At 39.4% G+C, this 21,671-nt stretch overlaps 1 protein-coding gene across 5 annotated transcripts in view; it reads left to right on the top strand.

Moving 5' to 3' along the window:
- Positions 1–860: 860 nt before the first annotated feature.
- Positions 861–21,671, top strand: part of FRMPD4 (FERM and PDZ domain containing 4) — a 585,463-nt gene continuing 564,652 nt past the window's right edge. For 3 of the 5 annotated variants that reach the window (XM_075590233.1, XM_075590236.1, XM_075590230.1), the window contains exon 1: positions 862–1,094. In XM_075590233.1, the coding sequence (XP_075446348.1) occupies positions 1,051–1,094 (44 nt within the window). In that variant the 5' untranslated portion in view covers positions 862–1,050. Of the gene's footprint in view, positions 1,095–21,671 lie in introns of all 5 variants that reach the window. The other 2 variants (XM_075590239.1, XM_075590228.1) reach the window with 2 other exon arrangements.

Here is a 21,671-nt window from a genome sequence, read left to right as displayed (position 1 = left end):
CGGTTAGCCTTACTAGCCACTTAAGTAGCCGGGGGGGGGGGGGGAGGGGGGGGGCAGGTAGTGTTAGTTCAATATTAACCCCTTTGGGACCTGTGGTATACAGTACCTTGGTAGCCACATGCATCAAAGGGATTAATCTACCATAGGTTTTGTAATTAATTATATTACATAACCTTATGGTAGAAAGGCATGACCCCTCCCCCATTGGATTGCAATGCAGTAATTAATTCCTATTTATCGATGGAGTTAATTACCGCATTGTGACAACATAAAATATGGAACCCGGTGAAATTATTCTGCAATGCAGCCATAAGATTGTGATAAAACCACCCAATATTTATTTCTACCAGGTGTGATATAAATTGTTTTAATGAAGTTTGATGACTTGAGGCCAGTGGTTCCGAACTTCAGCCCTCAAGAACCGCCAAAATATCAGCTTGTAAGGATATCCCTGGATTCAGCACAGATGGCTCAATCAGTAGCTCAGTCATTTTGACTAAACCACCTGCTCCCGGACTAGGGATATCCTTAAATCTTGAGCTGTTGGGGGTTCTTCAGGACTGGAGTTGAGAGCCACTGCTCTAGGCCAATGACGGTATAGCTCTAAAAAAACAAAAAAAACTCAATTGCAATAAAATACATCTTATGATTTCTGTCCAGGTTATGCGTGAGATGCAAGACACATTTACAGATGTTATATTCATTTAAGTTTTAGGTAGTGCTTTCTACATATTTAAAGGTAAACTTCTAAAATTGTGCTTTCACGATCACAGAATCAATGACATACTTAAGTTCAGTTATTGTACTGCCACTGTAGTCATTAGTGTGAGAGCATGTGAAATTACATGTTGTCACTTCGCTTTAGCATTAAAACAAATCCAAAATTATATCAACTGATTAAGGCCCTGAAGCTACAACATGTACGTATATTGTGTGGACTGATGTCAGCTATGCAGTGTAAGAGCAAAGTGAGATAGAGAAACATCTATTCTTTACACTGGCGTTCTGCGGTCTCCCAGAAACAGCCTTCTTCAATCGCATTTAAATACCATGGAATTGTGTGATAATCCGCTGGGACTCTTTACAGTGATTCAGTAAGTAAGCCAACACACTAAAAATGAATAGCTTATCTTAATGTATGCATCTTACTTTAAATATGGTACTGTGTATTCATGGTTTCTAAATGCAGTTTCACGCTGTTTGTGTTATCCTTGAACCTACAGTAATTAGAATTTCTTAAACGCTTTTCTTAAACAATTCAGGATGCTATGACCTTTGCGATGAACTGCTCTGATTTAAATAGGAATACCATTATATATGGCTTATGACTGTTATTTCTACATTGTTTTTAATTAATAAATGCCTGTTTGATAATTCTGTCATTGTGATCATTCTGAATATTTTTTAGTTGCAATACAAATACATCACATTGTCTCTATCATACAATGCTTATAAGAGTGAAATGTTTCCAGTGATTATGCATGTTTGAACAAGACCAATGTTTTCTTAAATGTATCTAGCTTCAGATTCATTGCAAGCTACTGTAGAGTACTTTCTGTTGGGGTACAAAAAATAAACGTGTCTAGGTGCCTATGGTTTATACCACTCCATCAATAATAAACATTCATAAATGTGTTTGTTGCTATTTACTGTACATTTAAGCAATGCTACTGTAAGTTGAGAAATCACAGTTTAAGAGAAGCAGAGTCAGTTACTGTAAATGGACCACTCTTATATTTTTCCGTTGCAGCCACACAAGATATTTCTCTGTTTCTCATCTCATGCTGCTTGTAGCTTCAGGCAACTAAAATGCCACGTTACAATTAATAGCAACTACTGTATATTGTTGCGCTACTGTACGAACATTCACTTTGTTTCTCAAACTGGTTTATGTCATACGACCTATAAACCTTACTCAAAGGCAAAAACATTACACTGCAGCTCTAAAATCATTTGGAAATATTTTACATTTTATAATGATTTGGTAAAGAGTGGTGTGTGTTTTTTTAAGGAAGATGTGTACTTAATGCTCTTAACATTGTTAAGTTCGATGGGTAAGTAAATTAATGTATGAATATGCAATATTTTCATTCATGGACTAGAATTTTTCATTTAATATAAGGAAGGAAACAGAGATACAGATAAACGTCCAGACAAACCTTTCATTTACTTAAATTGTAGGTTTACAGATACGATCATATTATACTACATATTATATAATTATACTATTTTATCCCTATTGGCATTTTCATCCTTAATGTAGTTTCTCTAGTCACATTTGGTTTAAGTATTGTTTTATTTACCTATAATCTACACATTCTAGAAGTCAAGAAAGGACTACTAATAGTTTAAATACCCAAACAAAGGCTTATTTTTAACAGATCGTATGTGGGAAAAGTACATGTAGATCATAAAGTAGGTTAAAAGTAACGTGCTTTGATAATTAAATTAACACATTGTATTTCAATTGAAGACATTTTGTTTTATTTTTTTATTTCCATAAATGCCTTTGGTACATACTTATTCAGATTGGTTTCTTATTTAAATATAAAGTCAAATATTCAATCCAGTAGCTTGTACATTTATCATGTTTATTGAGATAGAAAAATGTCTGACTAATTGTTTTTGTCATCAGAGTTGCCCTGTATGTTGCCACCGGCTACACATATTGATAATCTTTACATAGTTGCAATCCAATTTTGAGTAGCTATGTTAAAGCTTTGATCTGCACTGCCTATTTCGGTTAAATGGCCAATGTGCCATTGAGAGATAACTTCTTCAAAACCATAGAAGCAGAAACTTATGCAAAATGACAAAAAAGTTTCCAGAATGTAGGACACACAGTTATACATGAGAGTGTTAAGGGACATTAATTTATAAAGGTATTTTATTGGCTAACAATAGTATTTTCCATGTTAACAATAACCAAAGAAGTTGATTAATTAGCAATAAAACAAATATATTTTTTAACATTGGGGGCTATCCACTGGAAAGGAATAATGTCAAACTGGGGCACTATCACATGGAAAATCCCAATGACTGCAGTAGCGCATTTCAATGGATAAACCACATTGTTGTATTGCATGTTTAAGCACTTTTTTCGAGTTTTCACCGTATCACCCCTATTCAATGTTTTGGGAAATTAAGTAACACGTACTTCACAATGCAATGACTCACTTTTACAGTAGTTCTGTTGGGAGTTAATGCATCATTAGCTGCGCAACAGCTCTCTTTTTCCAATATGTATATTAATGGGGAGGATGAGTTTGTTCAAAATAAATGATTCGGTCACACCCTATTCACAGTAACATTGTATTACTTGCTCTCGACTGTTGAATTAGAATATGGACCATGAAGCAATACTGATTATGATCAAACATATGCAATCATTGCAATTTTGTTCTACTTCGAGTCCTGAACCCCATGAGCCAAACATTAGCATCCTGCTGGCTTAATCCAAAAGATCAATTTAAAAAAAATTCATACACTAAAAAGATACAACTTGGTCATCACTGTCGGGTTAAAATGCAACAGAAACACGCAAGACAACATTGCAGAAATTACACCGTTCTCCAGACTGTGGCTTCTTCATATGGAATACATTTTCTTCATCGAAGTACCAACTTCACATAAGGTACTGCTGTGTGGATGTGTACAGGCAGTCCTCTGTTATCCAACGGAATCCGTTCTGGAAGTAGCATTGGATAGTGAAACAGTTGTAACATGAGTTGCATGTTAATCAGTGGCGGTGATCATTGGATAACGTATTCAGGCGTCGGATAACACATTCCGACGATGAAAAACGGCCCACAGGGTTGCATTGTAAAGCGTTGGATATGCCATTCGTTGTAAAGTGAAACGATGAAGAGCAAGGACTACCTGTAAAGAGACGTCCACTGTGTACAGTAGCTGATTCATTTGTGTTAAAGTGTTAGGTTTCAAATAATCCTACAGTAAAGTAGCTTTTTCTGGTATACTCACCAAACACAAAATACTTTGTTATTGCATGATTTAGTAGGAGTATTAATGGAGTACAGCCACCATTACACCATTACAGAGGCAAGGTCAACAAAATACCATTACACACGTACATTCTTACCCAATTTATGAACACTATTAAACCCAACATCGTATTTCCTATATTATTATAAAACATGGATACATTAATTACTTATTTGGGCTACACAACAAAAACTAATTTGGCCCTTTTTTAATTTCTCACGTTTTATAAATTAAATCTATTGTTCATCTCTCATTCTCATACCGAAAACTGAGTAAACATTCTCCCCCACCGCACAACTAGTGCATTCTATTTGAAATAAAACAGATCATGGGCTGTATCTTGGTAGCAAGGTAATTTACATTCTGATGCTTGTTGAATGTGGGGAAGATGAGAAAACACCAAAATGAAAATAAAAATACATGATTTGTTAGATTTATGAGAAATTAATTTCATTACAGGCAGTTACAGTGATAGCAAGGCCACACATCCATAATCTCTGGCTAGAAGTGAAGAACAGCACAACTTGCTTTACTTTGGACTATTTGCTCAGTTACAAGGTTCAGCATGATTGAAAGATAGTTTTGTGTCTCATGACCATCCAACATTTTTTGTCAATGATGAAATATTAATAGAATGAGATGATAACTTTTTCAGTGGTACTTAGGGTTTATGTAACAAGAAAATATATATCAAATTGGGGGTTAACCCCTATGCTGTAGGTTAGTTTTTATACATTAATCACTGGCAAAAACTATGATAAGAGGGTACAACATATTTACCGGTATTCATGCAATAGAAACATTGTTAATTATAAATTATTTTCTTTGTTTCATAGGGAGAATTAGTTCCTTTTTATTGTTAGAAACACGTAAGTATTGTTGCAGGCAAAGCAGGACAAGGATAAACCATGAATGAATGACCCCTTTCTCTCCTTGTTCGATAAAGTGTTTTTTTTGTATTTTAACTATTTCTGGCAACTTATTATATGACCAGAAACATTTTATTTATTTATAAAAATGTTTTACCAGGAAGTCATACATTGAGAGTTATCTCTCGTTTTCAAGTATGTCCTGGGCACAGAGTTATGATGACAAATAATACATGGTTACAAATACCTAGTTACATAAGTGAACAGTGTATACATTATATACAAGACATTGCATGCACCGTTAGAGATAATATATATTATAGGTATATGTAACAGTTACAGACCAGATTAAGATGTGAGACAGCATTAGTTTTGAAAGAGCTTAGACTGGTGTTGGCTGTTAGAGTCTCCAGTAGATTGTTCTAGTTTTAGGGTGCCCGGTGAGAAAAGTAGAAGCGACCGGATACTTTGCTGAACCTAGGGACCATGAACAGTCTATTGGAGTCTGATCTCAGATGGTAAGTGCTGCATGTGGTAGGGATTTGGAGCTTGTTCAGATAGATGGGTAGCTTGCCCAGAAAGTATTTGAAGGCAAGAAAGGAAAGATGAACTTTGCGCCTAGACTCAAGTGAGTACCAATCTAAGCGCACCAAGATGAGAGATAGATATTGTATTAGCAACAAATAATAAAATTAGTAACTTACATATAACATTTCTTTAATAATCCCCGATTCTGGTGTCTATCACAGGAGTAGGGCATCACATAGGAAGTATGAAGGGTAATCTCAGTTCTGAGAGATCAGACCCGCGCGCTGGGGCTGTCTCTGTTCACTCTCCTGTCCTCCACGTGTGGTAGCGTGGTGCGGAGTGTAGCGCGCATGTGCAGGAACCGGGGCCTTCAATAGGTGTCCTTAGGATGCCTGTCTGTTTTTGATAGCATAGAAACTATCGGAAATAAGCAGGAACGGTACACTTGAGTGTGTACTGGTGGTGGGTAGTAAAACCGCCAGCCACAACAGTCGCGACGCGTTACGTTTAACAAAGTAAACTTCTTCAGGCGCCAACCTATTGAAGGCCCCGGTTCCTGCGTGCGTGTCCAGACATCACTTCCGGTGGACCGAGCGGAGCAGAGTGGGAGATGATCGCGCCCCTTCGCTCGAGCAGTGGAGGTCGGACGCCCAAGTCCAAAAGGAGCAGGCGATCGACGCAGCGATTGAGGAGTCGTGAGACCGGAGAGACGGAGAGTCCCTGCGGCGAAACCGGACCAGGTAGCGAAGAAGAGCGGGTCCTAGCCCCGCGGATACCGACGGTGCGGCCCTATCCCCAAACCCCAGTCCTAGCTAGACCCCAGGCCCTAGTTAAAGTCCCAGCCCCATTCACTTTCACTTTTGGGTCATCCTCTAGTTTAGGGATGTCAGGGGATTCACGGGTCACTTCCGATGAACGGACTGGGAGCCTGGACTATGGGACATCTGATTATGGGTCAGTGGGAGGAGGGAGGATTACACGACAGGTGTCGGTATCCAGTGACTGTCCCAGTAATGTGAGCGTTACCATTGGGAACCAGAAAAGGAGTTCGGACAATCTGGCACCGTCCGAGTGTACGTCGGGCATATCTTCCGGGGGTGTACAAGAAGAGGGAGAGTTAAAGGAGGTATCGCTAAAGGAGGTGAGGGAAACCCGATGGTGGGCCCCCTTGTTTGAGGGATATGTGCCCTGGATTGATAGGACCCGGTTCATCATAGATCGGGATGGGGTAGTAGATCATTGGTGGGCTAAAGGGGAGTTTACGAAGGAGGATCACCTAAGGGAGATCCAGGAGAGGTGGTATAGAATTGGGCAAGGGTTAATAGAAACCCTGGGTCCGGATGGGTTGGATGATCCGGTGGATCCCGATGAACCCCTGTCATGGGTGTTGCCGGGGAGAGCGGGCAGTGCTAAGTTGACAAGGGCCTGCCGAGCAGAACGGGCCATTGTAGCCAAATATAAACATTCCCATGGGCTAGAATACCCATATGTTCCCGAACCCCTCATGCAGGAGATAGAGGACCGCCGGGATGGGTGGCTTAGGGAGGATATAGAGTACTATATGGTTACCAAGGGAGGTGCCATTAAGGGCCCCCAAGCAGAGGAACGAATATCCCAGTTAATGCGAGTCTGGAGTATTGGGCGCAGGATCAATATGCATAAGGTGGTGTATAGACATGAGCGTGGCTTGCCCCGGGAGTATAGCGTAACAGTGACCGACATGGCGGGCAGAGAAGTGAAGAAGCCAGATCCTCGTCACTATTATTAGTGAGGCAGCAAATGAGGTCTGTGAGAAATCTTGAGCGCCCCTGCTGGTCAGTGAGCGCTGTTATATAAAAAAGCATTGTTATGACTTTTGATGTGTTCCTTTTGCAGTGTTTCCTGGAGAAAGGTACACCAAATTTAGGTTCCAACCGGGACAGTGGGGATTCACCAGGGGGAGTATGTAGCCACGCATAACAATGACTACAGTCATCTCTCCTGCTGGCAGCAAAACCTGGTAAGTTACAGGAATGCCAGCAGTAATCATGGAGGTTTGCCCTCACACCCTGGTGAGGTGCCATATGTATGGATGGGAGTGGCTACATGCTCTGAGTCCATGATTAGTGACATCAGAGATGTGCCTGCTTCCTGAGGTATATAAGACACTGCACTGCCTAAAGTTAGTGTGGTTGCTGCGGGTTGATGTTACAAGGTGAAGGTGAAGCAGCAAGTTCAAAGGTGCCCACTAGTGCAGTAACTAGTGGCACCATTCGATATCCAGCCAGAGAAGGCCAACTGTGTCCAGGGACCTGGCACAGGGGTGATCTCCCTGTGAGGGAGAGGGGATCCCACTCCATTGGGAGGGCGTACCTTTTAAAGGGGAGCGCGGAGCAATGTGCGGCTGAAGCAATGACTGTGAGGGGCAGCTGGCCCTTATCACCACGCACAATAAAGATGGCTTGTTCAACGAGAACCCCATGGTGTGAGTCTGCAATTACTCTCCAGGGGCCCATCTACCTGCGGACGCATAGATCCTGATGAGGTCGAGGCGGTGCACATGATATAGGTAGGACTCGCACACACTACCTCAGCTGCCTGTCTGGCTTGACATCCCCGAATACCATCATGCGGGAGACACAGGAGTTCTGTTGCCTACAGTTGCACCACCAGACACGAACATGTAATGAGGGCTGGATAGACCACAGGGGCCAATGTGAGGTTGGGTGGGTCAGACCAGCGGGAACACCCGTTACAAGTGAATGCATATGTTTTCTGAACGCCACACTGGCAGCAAAGATGATAAAGATCTATTATACCCTATATTTTGTAATGAAATAAAGCTTATAAGAGGACAGGCATTCTAAACTTCAAAGCTGCCAATGGAAGCGGTTAAATACCCCAAATTAACAAAAATTTAATAAGGACTGATGTAATCTAATTTAAACTGTAAAAAGTGCAAGTCTATACTCAAGCACCAAAACAGAAGAAGAAAAGTTCTTAAAGCTAAACCCCATGTTACAGTGAACTGAAACATATAATGAAAGGATACTGTATAAGAGAAAATTGTTAGTATACAAAACACAATGTAGCCAAAAGAGTATACTGTATATGTGTTCTACATGGTGACAATGGTATCATTATTACCGCATCAGAAAGTTGCATAACAGAATATGTTAAACCATATTTGGGGTATAAACTGCCTCCCTCTTCATAAATGCCCTCAGTATACAAAGAGGACAAGGAAACACATGCATGCAATATATAATATACATCACAATAACATAATAATTTTTTGATCAATATGTAATTTTTAAATTGATTCATATATAGACTATAGCTATACAAGCAAATAGTAAACACAGTGATATAAAATTCCCTGCAAAAGAATTAACAGTGGTATTGCATAACATCCAATCCAAATGTGAGGGTAGGGATATGGCACCATGCAAGATCTCATATATCAAGGCTTGTCCTTTCCTATAGCCTCTTGCAAAGAAACTGATTGTTACTATCAGAGGGCGAGAACAGAGAATGATTCCTAAATATAATAATATAAGTGGGATGTATATGAGAATAGCTTCATATACATTTGGACCATGAGGTATTTTAGTTCCCGGTCTATATTCCTAAATATAACAGTGCAAATGAGATATACATAAGAATGTCTTAATTTAAATTTTAAACCAGAAGTGCTTACGTTCCCAGTCTGTATTCATACCTATGGGTGCCCCAAGGGTATAAATCCAGTACATCTCTCTACAGTTAAGAGTCGCTTCTCTCTCGTCCCCCCTCATATGTGGTTGAATGTGCTCTAAGGCACTGAATGTAAATGTACATTTAGAAAAATGCCTGGAGACTGGATACCTGTCATCTCCATTGCTGATTTATCTTAAATGTTCCGTTATCCTGACCTTTAATGGTATAATTTTTCTGCCAATATAAAGGCTGCCACATGCTCATCTCAAAACATAAATTACATAGTTCATATTATAGTACATGTCATAAATGTTTGTAACCTGTGTGTATGTTTCGTGTATTTACATTTCACAGATTTAAGAGGAGTAGCATATTTGCATGTGTTACAATTTCCACATTTATAGAAACCCTTCTGAATCTGTTTACATGTTTTGATCCCAATATTGGATTTAAAGAGGCTGTGGGAGAGATGATGTCCAATGGTTCTAGCCTTCCTGAATAAGAATCTAGGATTAGATTTGGTATAATTCCTAAGATCCTTATCTAGTCTCAGAACCTTCCTGTGTTTTTCCACAATAGATCTGATTTGATTGGCTTGTTTACTATAAGTATTAATGAAGAGTGGAATATCATTGCTATACTTTGTGGCCCGATGCCCATCTTTGTTGGACCGTTTATTTTTCTTATTAACCTCCTCTAACAAATCAGATCTATTTGTGTGTAACGCTTTTTTTTTAACGCGTTAGAGTGTCATTTTGGCTGTTTTTTTTATGCCCTAAATACATTTTTGCACCTAGTCTTTGCAGTTTGCAGTTTGCGGTTTCAAATTTATCTTCAGCAGCAGCAGATGCACCGCCGTTTTTCCTGCACTTTCTACACGTACTTCTCGGTAGGAGCACGCCTGACAGGACTAGGATATCCCCGAGGTCAGCAGTGAGTAATTTACTTCATTTATGTGACCAGTCCTGCACATTGCCCAGACTACCACACAAGATCTACCTACACAGGCTAGTGGTAAGTGTATGGGAGTGTGTTTATTGTTGGACTAACTGGATTCCTGGGTCTTATGAACTGTCTCATGCAATGTAGATGTTTAAATATCATGAATAAGGCAATTGTCTGCTCCTGGTTAGCATCACAAGTGGGAGTTCCCCCTCCCCTTTCCTTTTGCAAATATTCAAAAACGACAACAATGATTGAGTATATCCCTGCCAAATCAAAAGTAGATCTTCAATATAGCGGCGATAGAAAATAATATTTTTACTAAATGGATTAGTATCGCCAAAAATGTGAACAGACTCCCAAAGACCCATAAATAAATTAGCGTAAGAAGGTGCAAAAGAGGTGCCCATAGCAGTGCCTTGTTTTTGTAAATAAAATTGTCTATCAAAAAGAAAATAATTATGCTGTAGCAAGAATATAATACAATCTAATATAAAGGTGCTCTGTGAGGTGTGTAAATTTGAAAGATACAAGAAGTGACATATAGCTTTAATACCTAGCTGATGGTTGTATATTGATGTAGAGACTGACGCTCAATATAAGTGTTTAGACTCACAGAAAGACTGTAGACATAAAGGTAGATGGGAACTTGTCATAGATCCATATCATCATGTATGTAATAAGGAATTAAGGGGGGCAAAAATAATAAAGGACCTAGCGGTCAGTCAGCCAGACTGCCGCAGATGTGGTCCCACCGCACACCCCACTTAACAAACACACTTCCCCATATAGGGTCCAAGGTAAGAATATAAGGGCTATTGCCCATTACCTGCCCACGGGGGTACATTGAAGTCCAGAAATCATCTGTAGGGTAGTTCCACTGCGTGCAATCCTGGTAGGGTAAACAACAAAAACGAAGAGAGCAAAGGAGCACTGCTGGCAAGAGAATCCAAAGGAAAAATCCTATAGGAAAAAATAAAGGGCACAACTCCAGACTAAAACTGAGGATAATTTATTCCATAAATACACAGGGACAGAAACACAGCCCACGCACCAACGCGTTTCGTCCCGTGGAACTTTATCAAGGTGTAACATGTATACATACACTACCGACACGCTTTATTACTCTGCGGCCAGATCCGCAAGCCGGGAGATTTCCCGGCTTGCTAGTGGCCGCCCCTCGGCATGCCGCGCGTCATAGACACGCGGTCACGCGTCTTCGGGAGCGTGCGCCCCCTGCACGCGCGTCCAGGGGCTCCCCGAGGGAGCCCTGGTGTCCCGCGATCGCGGGACAGCGGCAGGGGGTTCCGGGGGACCCGGCGGACCCGGCAGCGGTAGGGAGAGCGCCCCGATCGGAGGGCGCTCTTCCGCTGCTTCGGCGCGCGCCCGTCACTCTCGGGCGCGCGCCAGGCTACTGCTGCAGCCAAGAACGGGCAAATGCTCGAATAAACTTGGCCGCAGCAGTACCTCCTCGCATTTATAAGCCCCATTTTGATAGTGGAGACCTCCTGATACATATCAATCAAATTACATGGAAACCTAATATGATCTGGGACAAGAAAAAAATGGGTGTATATAGCGCTAAAAGAATTATATGTGTAATAATAAGTGATAATATAAATAATGATATTAGACTGCCAGGTGACACTAACTCCAAGACCTAGTTAGCAATACAAAACACAAATATACAATACAGACCGGCGCCACTATAGTCCAATGGTGGAAAAAGATTGTCCAATATGGGAATGTTCTCACACGGATGTGTGTGCTACCATCCGTGTGAGAACATTCCCATATTGGACAATCTTTTTCCACCATTGGACTATAGTGGCGCCGGTCTGTATTGTATATTTGTGTCTAATATGATCTGGGTCACACTAGATGTGACATCCCTGTACACTATGATTACACACCAGCATGGGTTGACAGCTGTTGGCCATTTTCTTTCACGCACAGATATTTCACCTGCACAAATCACTTTTTTATTAGATTCTTTTCACTTTCTGTTAACTCACAATTATTTTCTTTTTGATGGGGTTCACTATCTCCAAACACGTGGTACAGCCATGGGAACGAGCTTTGCTCCTTCCTACGCCAACCTCTTTATGGGGTGGTGGGAGTCTGTCCACGTGTTTGGAGATGGGAACATGTTTAGGGAGCACATTTTTTTTCTATAAACGTTTTATAGATGATCTTATTTTCATTTGGGAGGGTGATGTCACTTCTCTTATATCTTTTATTAACCCTTTGAATAACAATGTTTATAATCTAAATTTCACTTATACGTATAATCACCATCACATTCACTATTTATATTTATATATTGATATTCATTTATCTATTCAATCTGATATTTATTGTAAATCCAATTCTCGGAACACTTTTTTACGTGCCAACAGCTGTCACCCAAGGGCCCTCATTAAAGGAATCCCCAAAGGTCAACTTATTCGTCTTCGACGTAATTGTTCGAATGATGAAGATTATGATGTACGTGTTAAAGATCTGTTTAATCGTTTTGTACAACGTGGCTATAATCCAGATGATTTATGTAAAACCATACAGGAGGTCTCCACTGTCAATAGATCAGATTTATTTCACCGCTCAAAGAGGGGTCCAAGATTTAATGATACACCACTGTTTATCACCTCATTTAGTGCCCAGGCTGAACAGGTTAAATATATCTTAAAGAAACATTGGTCAGTACTTTCTCTGGACCCTATTCTGAAACAATATATAACTTCAGGTCCAAATGTAGTATATAGGAAAGCTAAGACGGTAGCGAATTCCTTGTCCCCAAGTCTGTTCTCCTCACAAAATAAACAGATGAATGTACTTCCTAATGGTTCTTTCCCTTGCAGTAATTGCAAGATTTGCGGTTATATGAAAAAATCAAATAGTTTTGTATCCAGTCAAACTGGAAGGTCTCATACTATCAGATCATTTATTAATTGCAAATTAATATATATTGTCTACCTCATCACTTGTGGATGTGGTAGCCAATATGTTGGAAGAACCATTAGGAATCTTCAAGTACGCATTATGGAGCATGTGCGACTGATTTCAAAAGGGAATTTGGATCATCCTGTCCCCAAACACTTCACCAACTGTACCCAAGGAGAATTAAAAAACTTCAGCTTTCAAGGTATTGAGTCTATTTTACCATTGCCCAGAGGTGGCGATAGGATTAAAAAGCTGGATCAACGTGAGGCATTCTGGATCTTTACTTTAAGGACCAGAGTGCCTCATGGTATGAATATTGATTGGGACCTTTCCCACTTTCTATAGTGGGTAAGGGTTCTGTTTTATAGTAATGTTCTATGCTTACTCGAATTCAATTAAATTGTTTATGATATTGGTAATTGATATATTCTATTTAATGGTGTCTATCTGTTTCATCCATATATGGAGTTTAATATTGGTTTAATAATATATATGATAGTTAATACTTAGCTATTTCTCTCCATATAATGTACTATGTCCATGACAATCACATATACCTTGTCTGTGCTTCTTCTTATGAATATAGTTTTAGCTTACTTATTTCTTAATTAATATGTATTAAATGTATATATATTTCTTTCATACAGTGTTATGTTATTTAATTAATTGAACACTACAGTCAGTTTTGGGTTTGTGATTGCTTTAACATCTTTTTGCATTATTATGTATCTGATTTATCAATAGTTTTTTTTTAATTTTTTGTGTTTTTATCTGTTCAACTCTTAGTTTAAAGTTCTTTTTGTGTATTTTATTGATCTTTTTGATAGATATGTGTTTGTTTGTTTTTTAGAGAATTAATAAAGTTGTTGAAAAAAACATTTTTTTAATTCCCTTCCGCCTCTAGCCCGGTGGGAGCATCAGTGCCATGCGTTTCAGGCTGGAAGCGGGCGCACACGAGTGACGTCACCTCAGGGAGTTAGCCGATTGGTTAGTAATGAGGTGGTGTCACAGTGATGCGACGCGTCACTGGCGCGCATGCGCAGTGTGTCTTCACGGACCTTTTGGCGCGAAATGGGGCTTATAAATGCGAGGAGGTATGTATACATGTTACAGCTTGATAAAGTCCCACGGGACGAAATGCATTGGTGCGTGGGCTGTGTTTCTGTCCCTGTGTACTTATGGAATAAATTACCCTCAGTTTTAGTCTGGAGTTGTGCCCTTTATTTTTTCCTATAGGATTTTTCCTTTGGATTCTCTTGCCAGCAGTGCTCCTTTGCTCTCTTTGTTCTAGCTGATGGTTGACCTGTTCCTCCATCCTGAGGGGGTCAGTGTGAACAGTGGATGGGAGTTAACATGTTGACTCTGATTAGATCTGGATTACACACGCTGTATCACCTGGCATCACCATGGTTGGGGGTAGGGGCTGTATATACTCATACCTATTATAGTGCAACATACTCTCTGACATAGCGCTGGAAGATGCGTGAAACGCGTTACAGTAACCTTTTATTTCACTCTATCCATGTTGTCACATTTTTCAATAAATTCTTTTTAAACTTAGTTTGCTATTGCAGCCCTTAAATTCATTGCAGCTGTGCTCCGTTTTCTATCCACACGGATTCTCTGCATCTACCTCTTCAGCGTGAGGCACGCACACGGATCTTGACTGCATCTTACTGTGAGTAACTTTTGCTTACCATTATCCCACATTATGTTTGGAAAGCAGCGGGAATTGGATTGTTAATACAGTTTATACTCAGCTCTAATGAAGAGAGGGGGTCCATAGGTGGAGAACTAGTCACTGCTTGTCTTCATAGGCTCTGACTATAGTATCAGGCACTAGGACTTTATATACACACAAACCCTGCCCTGCACGAGCATATTTTGCCTTAGCAAGCACATTACTCTATGATGCACTTAAAGTCCTTTTCTTCAAGCAAGTTTAGACACTTCAATCAAGTATGGATTACCACTTTGTATTCCTGATATGGGAGCAGTGAACTATTGAACTTTGTTTCGATTTGTGTTACTATATGGAAGCAATTGGTTTGGCAATGGCTGGGGTACCAAGTCTTAGGAACTTAGCTTGCAGTAAGTCAGGTCCACATTGGCTGCTTAGTTTTAATTTGAGGAGCGCTTATGTAATCTCCTCTTCGGATACTGGGACAAATTGAAAATTGTGAGCATTGTTGATGGCTATTTGCAAATTCAGAAATAGCCATTTTGTGGCAGCCAATTTATGAACCCGTATTTTTTTTTATTTGCCCCAGTGCAAATTAAACATACAATATGAGGATAACATGTAATATAGTTTCAATACATGTTAGTAAAAGATCAGCTATTTTATTATATTATATGAACAGGACACCCAGCATTAATGCACATTCTGTAAGGGGAAACTTACTGATACAATTCCGCTATGTATAATACATGAGAATCATTCTATACAGTAACAGAGCTTTGCCATGCATAATAAAGTCTGCTGTAAACATGGCGAGCCCGTGGCATCAGCAGTCACACCACGACGAGCTTTCGTTCACAAAAAGATCCTTTTTTACAACCCTTTACAACGTGTATAGAAATTTCTATGCTAGAAAAATTTGTAACTAGTAAGATGTGTGAATAATTCAGATTGAACCTAATGTTCTAGCGAAATGGCCTAAATTGTTTACAAATTGATATCTTTTTTTTTTAAATGGTGAAATGGCAGCCCTGTGGCTTTTTACTTATTTTTTTTATTTTTAGTTCGATTTGAATTTAGAAAGCAAAAGTAATTGAACATGCATCTCTAGGAAAAAGCAGGAGCATACAAAAACCACCTCTATTTTATTGCACCACAGCCATCCTATGCACTTTCAGAGCCAGAGCTTTTGCAGTTCAACTCAATCTCCCTAGAAGCGCAAGCTCAGACTCCCTAAAGCCTACTGCAGGCAGTCCTTTTAATGGCTGCTTAATGCACTGCAGCTGTGTAACCACGGCTACCTACAGTACAAACAATTTTTGCTACAGACCCCTCTCTGGTTCTCTAATTATGCCTTACACATCTTTAATCTCCCCCTTCATTTTTTTGGCCAGCAATTCTGTTGTAATCTTGTGTTTATGGAAATACCAAGCAATGGTTATGTACACTTCATCACTTATACACATAGGTTTATTAGAAACCGTTAATATATTCTTCCCCCCCACCCCCCCCCTCCACCAGGAGATGTAAAGTACAGCTGAAAAACGGTAATCCTCATTTATTATGCTAGTCGATAACCACAACAGATTTTTAAGGTTAATAGAAAGTATATTCCAACACACTGCTAGTCAAGTCTTTGATCAAAGGAAAACAGCTGTGTGGATACTGTAGGTAACCATTTCTTAGTTACAGAAAATATGCAATTGGAGAATCTATGGATTCCTTAGGTTAAACAAAATTTGGCTGGATGGAACAATGTAAACGAAACAGGTACTGCGTGTAAAGGGAATATTGTAAAATAGGTGGTTGTGTTTTTCTAGGCTAATCACACTACATTTTGTTGTGTTGCAACATAACATTTTCCACAGAAGAGCCAAGGGACAAACCTTCCGACATTCAGACAGGTATACATCAGAAAGGCACGCAGAAATCATTTGTGTAATACGTTTTCTTTGCCTTTAAACTGGTAAACTTTGATGTGTAAATCTCTTGAAAGTAGATTGCATTATGCATGGACTGTAACTGAATAAATGACATGAAAAATCTCACAGAAAGAAAAAAAATATTGAGATCATTTTTTTTTTAGTATGAAGTTAAAAGCACCTAAAATGTATTAGGAGATTACTAGGTATTTTGACTCTTAATAAAACAATATTGCATACAGTACGCTACTTTGCTGAAGCCACGGAGCTGTGAAAATAACAGAGCATTCAGCATATTCTCTGACATTCAGCATATTCCCAGCCCAGCCACAGTAGTGTGAAGAACCTTGTGATGTTTGAAAATGTATGTGCTTTAAAATCTATTTATCAAATTATATTGTAAGTGAGAGGAATAACACTGTTTAATGTATGTAGATATCTTTGTATTTTAATGATTTTCACATAATGAGCAAAGCACTAAGGGCCTCATGCAGAGAGCATCGAATTTTCAAATTGGCGAATTTCATAAAAAGTAGCTTTTTTGGAGAGTTTTATTCTCCATATGCAGAAAAGTTCGAATTCTGCTATGTTTAACATGGATGCGTGTGGCGAGTTTAAATGGGAAAGATGCGCGCTTCAGAAATGTGTAAAGAACAAATCGCGCATTTTTTGTCCCCTTTGCTATAGGCGGCGAGCGCCATCTTATTGCCAACTTTTCCTGGCGCGGCAAAAATGAGAAAATCGCGCCATTTTCCTGGCGCGAACAGCCGCTACATGCCGTTCGTACCTCTCTGCATTCGGAGAGTTTTAAAAATGGCGAGATGGAGGTTCTCGCCAGCCGCGAGGCGAGTTTTAGAAATAGAAAAAAAAAATTGGCGCGTTTTTCGTAACTCGCCATTTTCTGCCGTATTCTGCCGTTTTCTGCGCGAAATTGTACAAAAAATGGCGAATTTTTAAATAACGATGCTCTCTGCATGAGGCCCTAAGTCTTGGGAGGGTTGGATGATTTCCTTATGTCATAGTGCCCATTTGGGGTGAAATGCAGGGTGGTCCATATACTGGCCCGTAGGGAACACTTCTGTGCTGCACGATGTGTTGATGTCTTGGTCTAATGAGGTGACATCCTAAAAGAAAACACTACCATTTCTGGTTTGCTTTATACTAGTTTTTATCTAATACATTTTCATTTTATATGATTATGGAGTACCCAGTACTTACATCTATTTGGACCATACTCTGCTTTCACTTTTGTCTGGGTGCACCAGACCAGATAAATAATACAGCACACAAGAGGAGCAGTGGGAGTAATATACTTGGGGATTAACTCCACAACTACTACTGGTAGTATGTTACTTTCTTTTGTTTTGAATATCAAGACAAAATTGATGGACGTGTTAAGTGCAGTGTTCCATGTTCTTGAACTGGACTGTCAGAGGTATGTACCGCTTGGCCTCCGACCACAATTATGCTTTTTATAGAAAAAGCTGCAATCTGAGGGCTGCACATCATACCTCCTCCAGGAAGTGCATCCGAAAATTATAGCAAGGCGTAAACATTGGTGCAAACCATTGGAAGATTATTGCCTCTGTCAAATGTTAATTCTGCGGTGAATCCTGTTTTAGCTAGAATATTTTGTTTTAGCGTGGCAAACATTTTTACCTGTTACGTGTGAAACTGCACATTTTAGCATGCTTTTTAACAGTCAGAAAAACTGATAAAGAGCTTAGGCTTGAAACGCGTAGGTGTGGGCCTTCTGCCTGTGTATGTCATTTTTATGATCCAATAAATTAGTCAGTTTTTAACTATGGGAGCGCTCTCTGTTTGATCTTTGCTGTTCCTGCATGGAAGTAGTGCTGTGTCTTTTTTTTACCTGTTCCTGCTTTTTAACAGTACTTGAAATAATGTTAAAACATTTTAATGGTTTGATTTGTTGTTGCAATAACTAGTATTTAGGATTAAAATGGAAAAGTACAATAATTACCGAAAGTTTTGCTTTTATGAAAGACTGCTTAGCCAGTGCTGGAGAGTCTGTAGAATGCAGCAGAGCTTGCCGCATGCAGCCATGTGATTGCTTGTGTCCCTGACATTGCAAACGGATGAGCAAGTCCTCCTACTTTATTCAGATCATGTTTACAGCTTACCCAAAAGTTAAGGGCCCTTTTTACTAAGCGGGGTGTCCCCATAAGACAATATCACTTGAATGCAGAAATGAAACATTTTCCAGAGCCAGAAGATTTGTTATGGAATAGCACTGCATAGTAAAATTGATCTTAAATGTCTTTGTCAGAACTTTATTGCTAAAAAAGATTGAGATTATAGTTACTTAGACAATGCTAAAATAAGTATAGATGCATTTAAATGTGAAATGACTAATGAAATTCCATTTCTATTATTTTTCTCTTCACTGGTACTTCTATAAACCATGATGCTATGAGAACATAAAACTAGAAAAGTGTGGCCATACATCTAAATACGGCAATTTCTTTACAAAAACAAATAATAATTTCCCAAAATTCTCTTGAGCACGTCTCCAAAGATTAGATACTAGGACATGACACAGGTTTAAGGATAACAATACAAGTATTTATATTTAACTCTTATAACCATAGTTACATAAACATAATTGTGATCCTCTGTGTGAAGATCATATACATACATCCACAATACTGTCAATGCATTGTGCAGTTATGCGTGCCAATATCTAGCAGAGTTCCCATGACCCTGAGTTGCAAGAGTCTCATGTGTTGTTGCTAGCACAAACTTTGGAGCTCTTATAATCTGTGTTATACTGTAGAAGGCATGTTTCTTCAGAAAGACGTTGGTACCCTGTATAAAGACGAGGATCACCTCTTAGTTTACTCACAACGGGGAGGCTGTTGGTTACGTAATCAGTCAGATCTCCTGAGTTGTACTCCTCAGAGCCAAGCTATCAGTCTTTAGCAGCTCTTGGATAAAGGGGCTGTTCACTTCAGGGTCTCTCTCGCTCCTTTCTCCTGGTGATCTGGTCATGCGTTGTTGGGTTTGGCTGCAACGCACTCGTCCAGCTGCGCAGCTTTTCCTCCGACTTCTCTAGTGGCAACCAGGAACTAACTCTCCTGTCATGGCCACCCCCTATTAGCAACTCCTCTCTCTCTTAATCCCTCCTCCTTCACCTGCCGTCCTACTGGCTGACTATAGTCAAAAGCAATTGTGTGTGCAGCACACAGCAAAACAGAGAAGCAGGTCTAACAAAAATAAATACTTTATTGAAAAAGCATAAAAAGCGGAGAGTGCAACACTTCAATGCGTTTCATGCAGGTTATTCTTGATAAAGTACATAACCTGCACGAAACACGTTGAAGTGTTGCACTCTCCACTTTTTATGCTTTTTCAATAAAGTATTTTTTTTTTTTAGACCTGCTTCTCTGTTTTGCTGTGCGCTGCAAACCCATTGCTTTTGATTATCTGTGCATCAGGACATGGCTGCACGCTAAGGAAGACTGCTGGGGACGACAGTGAGTACATATTATTACCTTTAGGGCCAACCCAATGAGGAGGGGAGGAGTATCATCATGCTCACTCCGTACCTTCAGGGTGATATAGAGCCCCTCATATAGGTTCAAGATTGTGATTGGAACTTCTGTTTTATTGCATTGCATTGTCAACCATTCTTATTGTTGGACTTTAATTATGGAGACAGGACCAGGCACTTGAGCATCACCTATTTCTTCTATATACATGGCTGGCTATAGTCACCTGTTCTGTAGAGAGGAACCTGCTAGAGGGCAGCAAGCCTGTGTTGCTTATAGGCATGGGGGTTACATATCTCTCTCTCTCTGTATATATATGTACATATGTGTGTATGTATATATATATATATATATATATATATATATATATATATATATATATGCAAATATAACTGTATGCATGTCTTAGGCAGGTCTGCAACCCCGCCTTTCCCCATTATCACCCAGCATACAGCACTTCCACTGCAGCAAGGGATTCTGGGAAATGACATGCAAATGAGCACACAGTGTCACTTTTTGCCTCAATAACCATTTTTAACATGGTTCCCTATAGGCTTAAGCTTGCTGCATGGTCACAGCTTTGAGCACAGCCAGGGTTAAGGTGCATACCCAGAAAACCACCCACAGACAGCTGTTTCGACCTTGATGGGTCTCATCAGTGTGGGGTTGATTTTACTGGGAATGCAAGAGAGGCTATGGGATAGGCTAAACCATAATACTGAGTTAAGTTATGGTGAGTAAAAAAAGTGACAAAAACCCTCCACAGGAAAGCAAATATGCAAATATAACTGTATGCTCATCTGCATGTCTTAGGCAGGTCCCTGGCTGTGCTCAAAGCTGTGACCATGCAGCAAGCTTAAGCCTATAGGGAACCATGTTAAAAATGGTTATTGAGGCAAAAAGTGACACTGTGTGCTCATTTGCATGTCATTTCCCAGAATCCCTTGCTGCAGTGGAAGTGCTGTATGCTGGGTGATAATGGGGAAAGGCGGGGTTGCAGACCTGCCTAAGACATGCAGATGAGCATACAGTTATATTTTCATATTTGCTTTCCTGTGGAGGGTTTTTGTCACTTTTTTACTCACCATAACTTAACTCAGTATTATATATATATATATAATCAAAAAATAAATAGATGATACCGTTCTGTGGCTAACGAAATGCTTTTATTTGTGCGAGCTGTCGAGATACACTGATCTCTTCTTCCGGCGATGTTACAATATATATATATATATATATATATATATATATATATATATATATATATATATATATATATATATATATTTTTTTTTAACAGTCATCTTCCTAATGTGGAAACAAACAAACTTGGAACACTAATAAATAATTGCAGTCTTTTAAAGTACATTTTTGATTTTTTCATGATCTTGTAGAAAAATAAAAAGTCACAGTAAATAGGTCCTCAAAACATTTCAAATGTATATGTCAGACATAGTAAATGGTTTTTAAAAAAAAAATTCAGTTCTACAGTATACTGTTCACATACATAACAAAGCACTAATTTCTTATGCTGGTGCATTTCAGAGTCTTAGACAAATCCATATTGGAAAACTACTTTTTAGAAAAGAATGGTAATTTG

This window comes from Ascaphus truei, chromosome 3, assembly GCF_040206685.1.
Source record: "Ascaphus truei isolate aAscTru1 chromosome 3, aAscTru1.hap1, whole genome shotgun sequence".
NCBI classification, from domain to species: Eukaryota; Metazoa; Chordata; class Amphibia; order Anura; family Ascaphidae; genus Ascaphus; species Ascaphus truei.
This window is presented reverse-complemented; position numbering and strand designations above follow the sequence as displayed.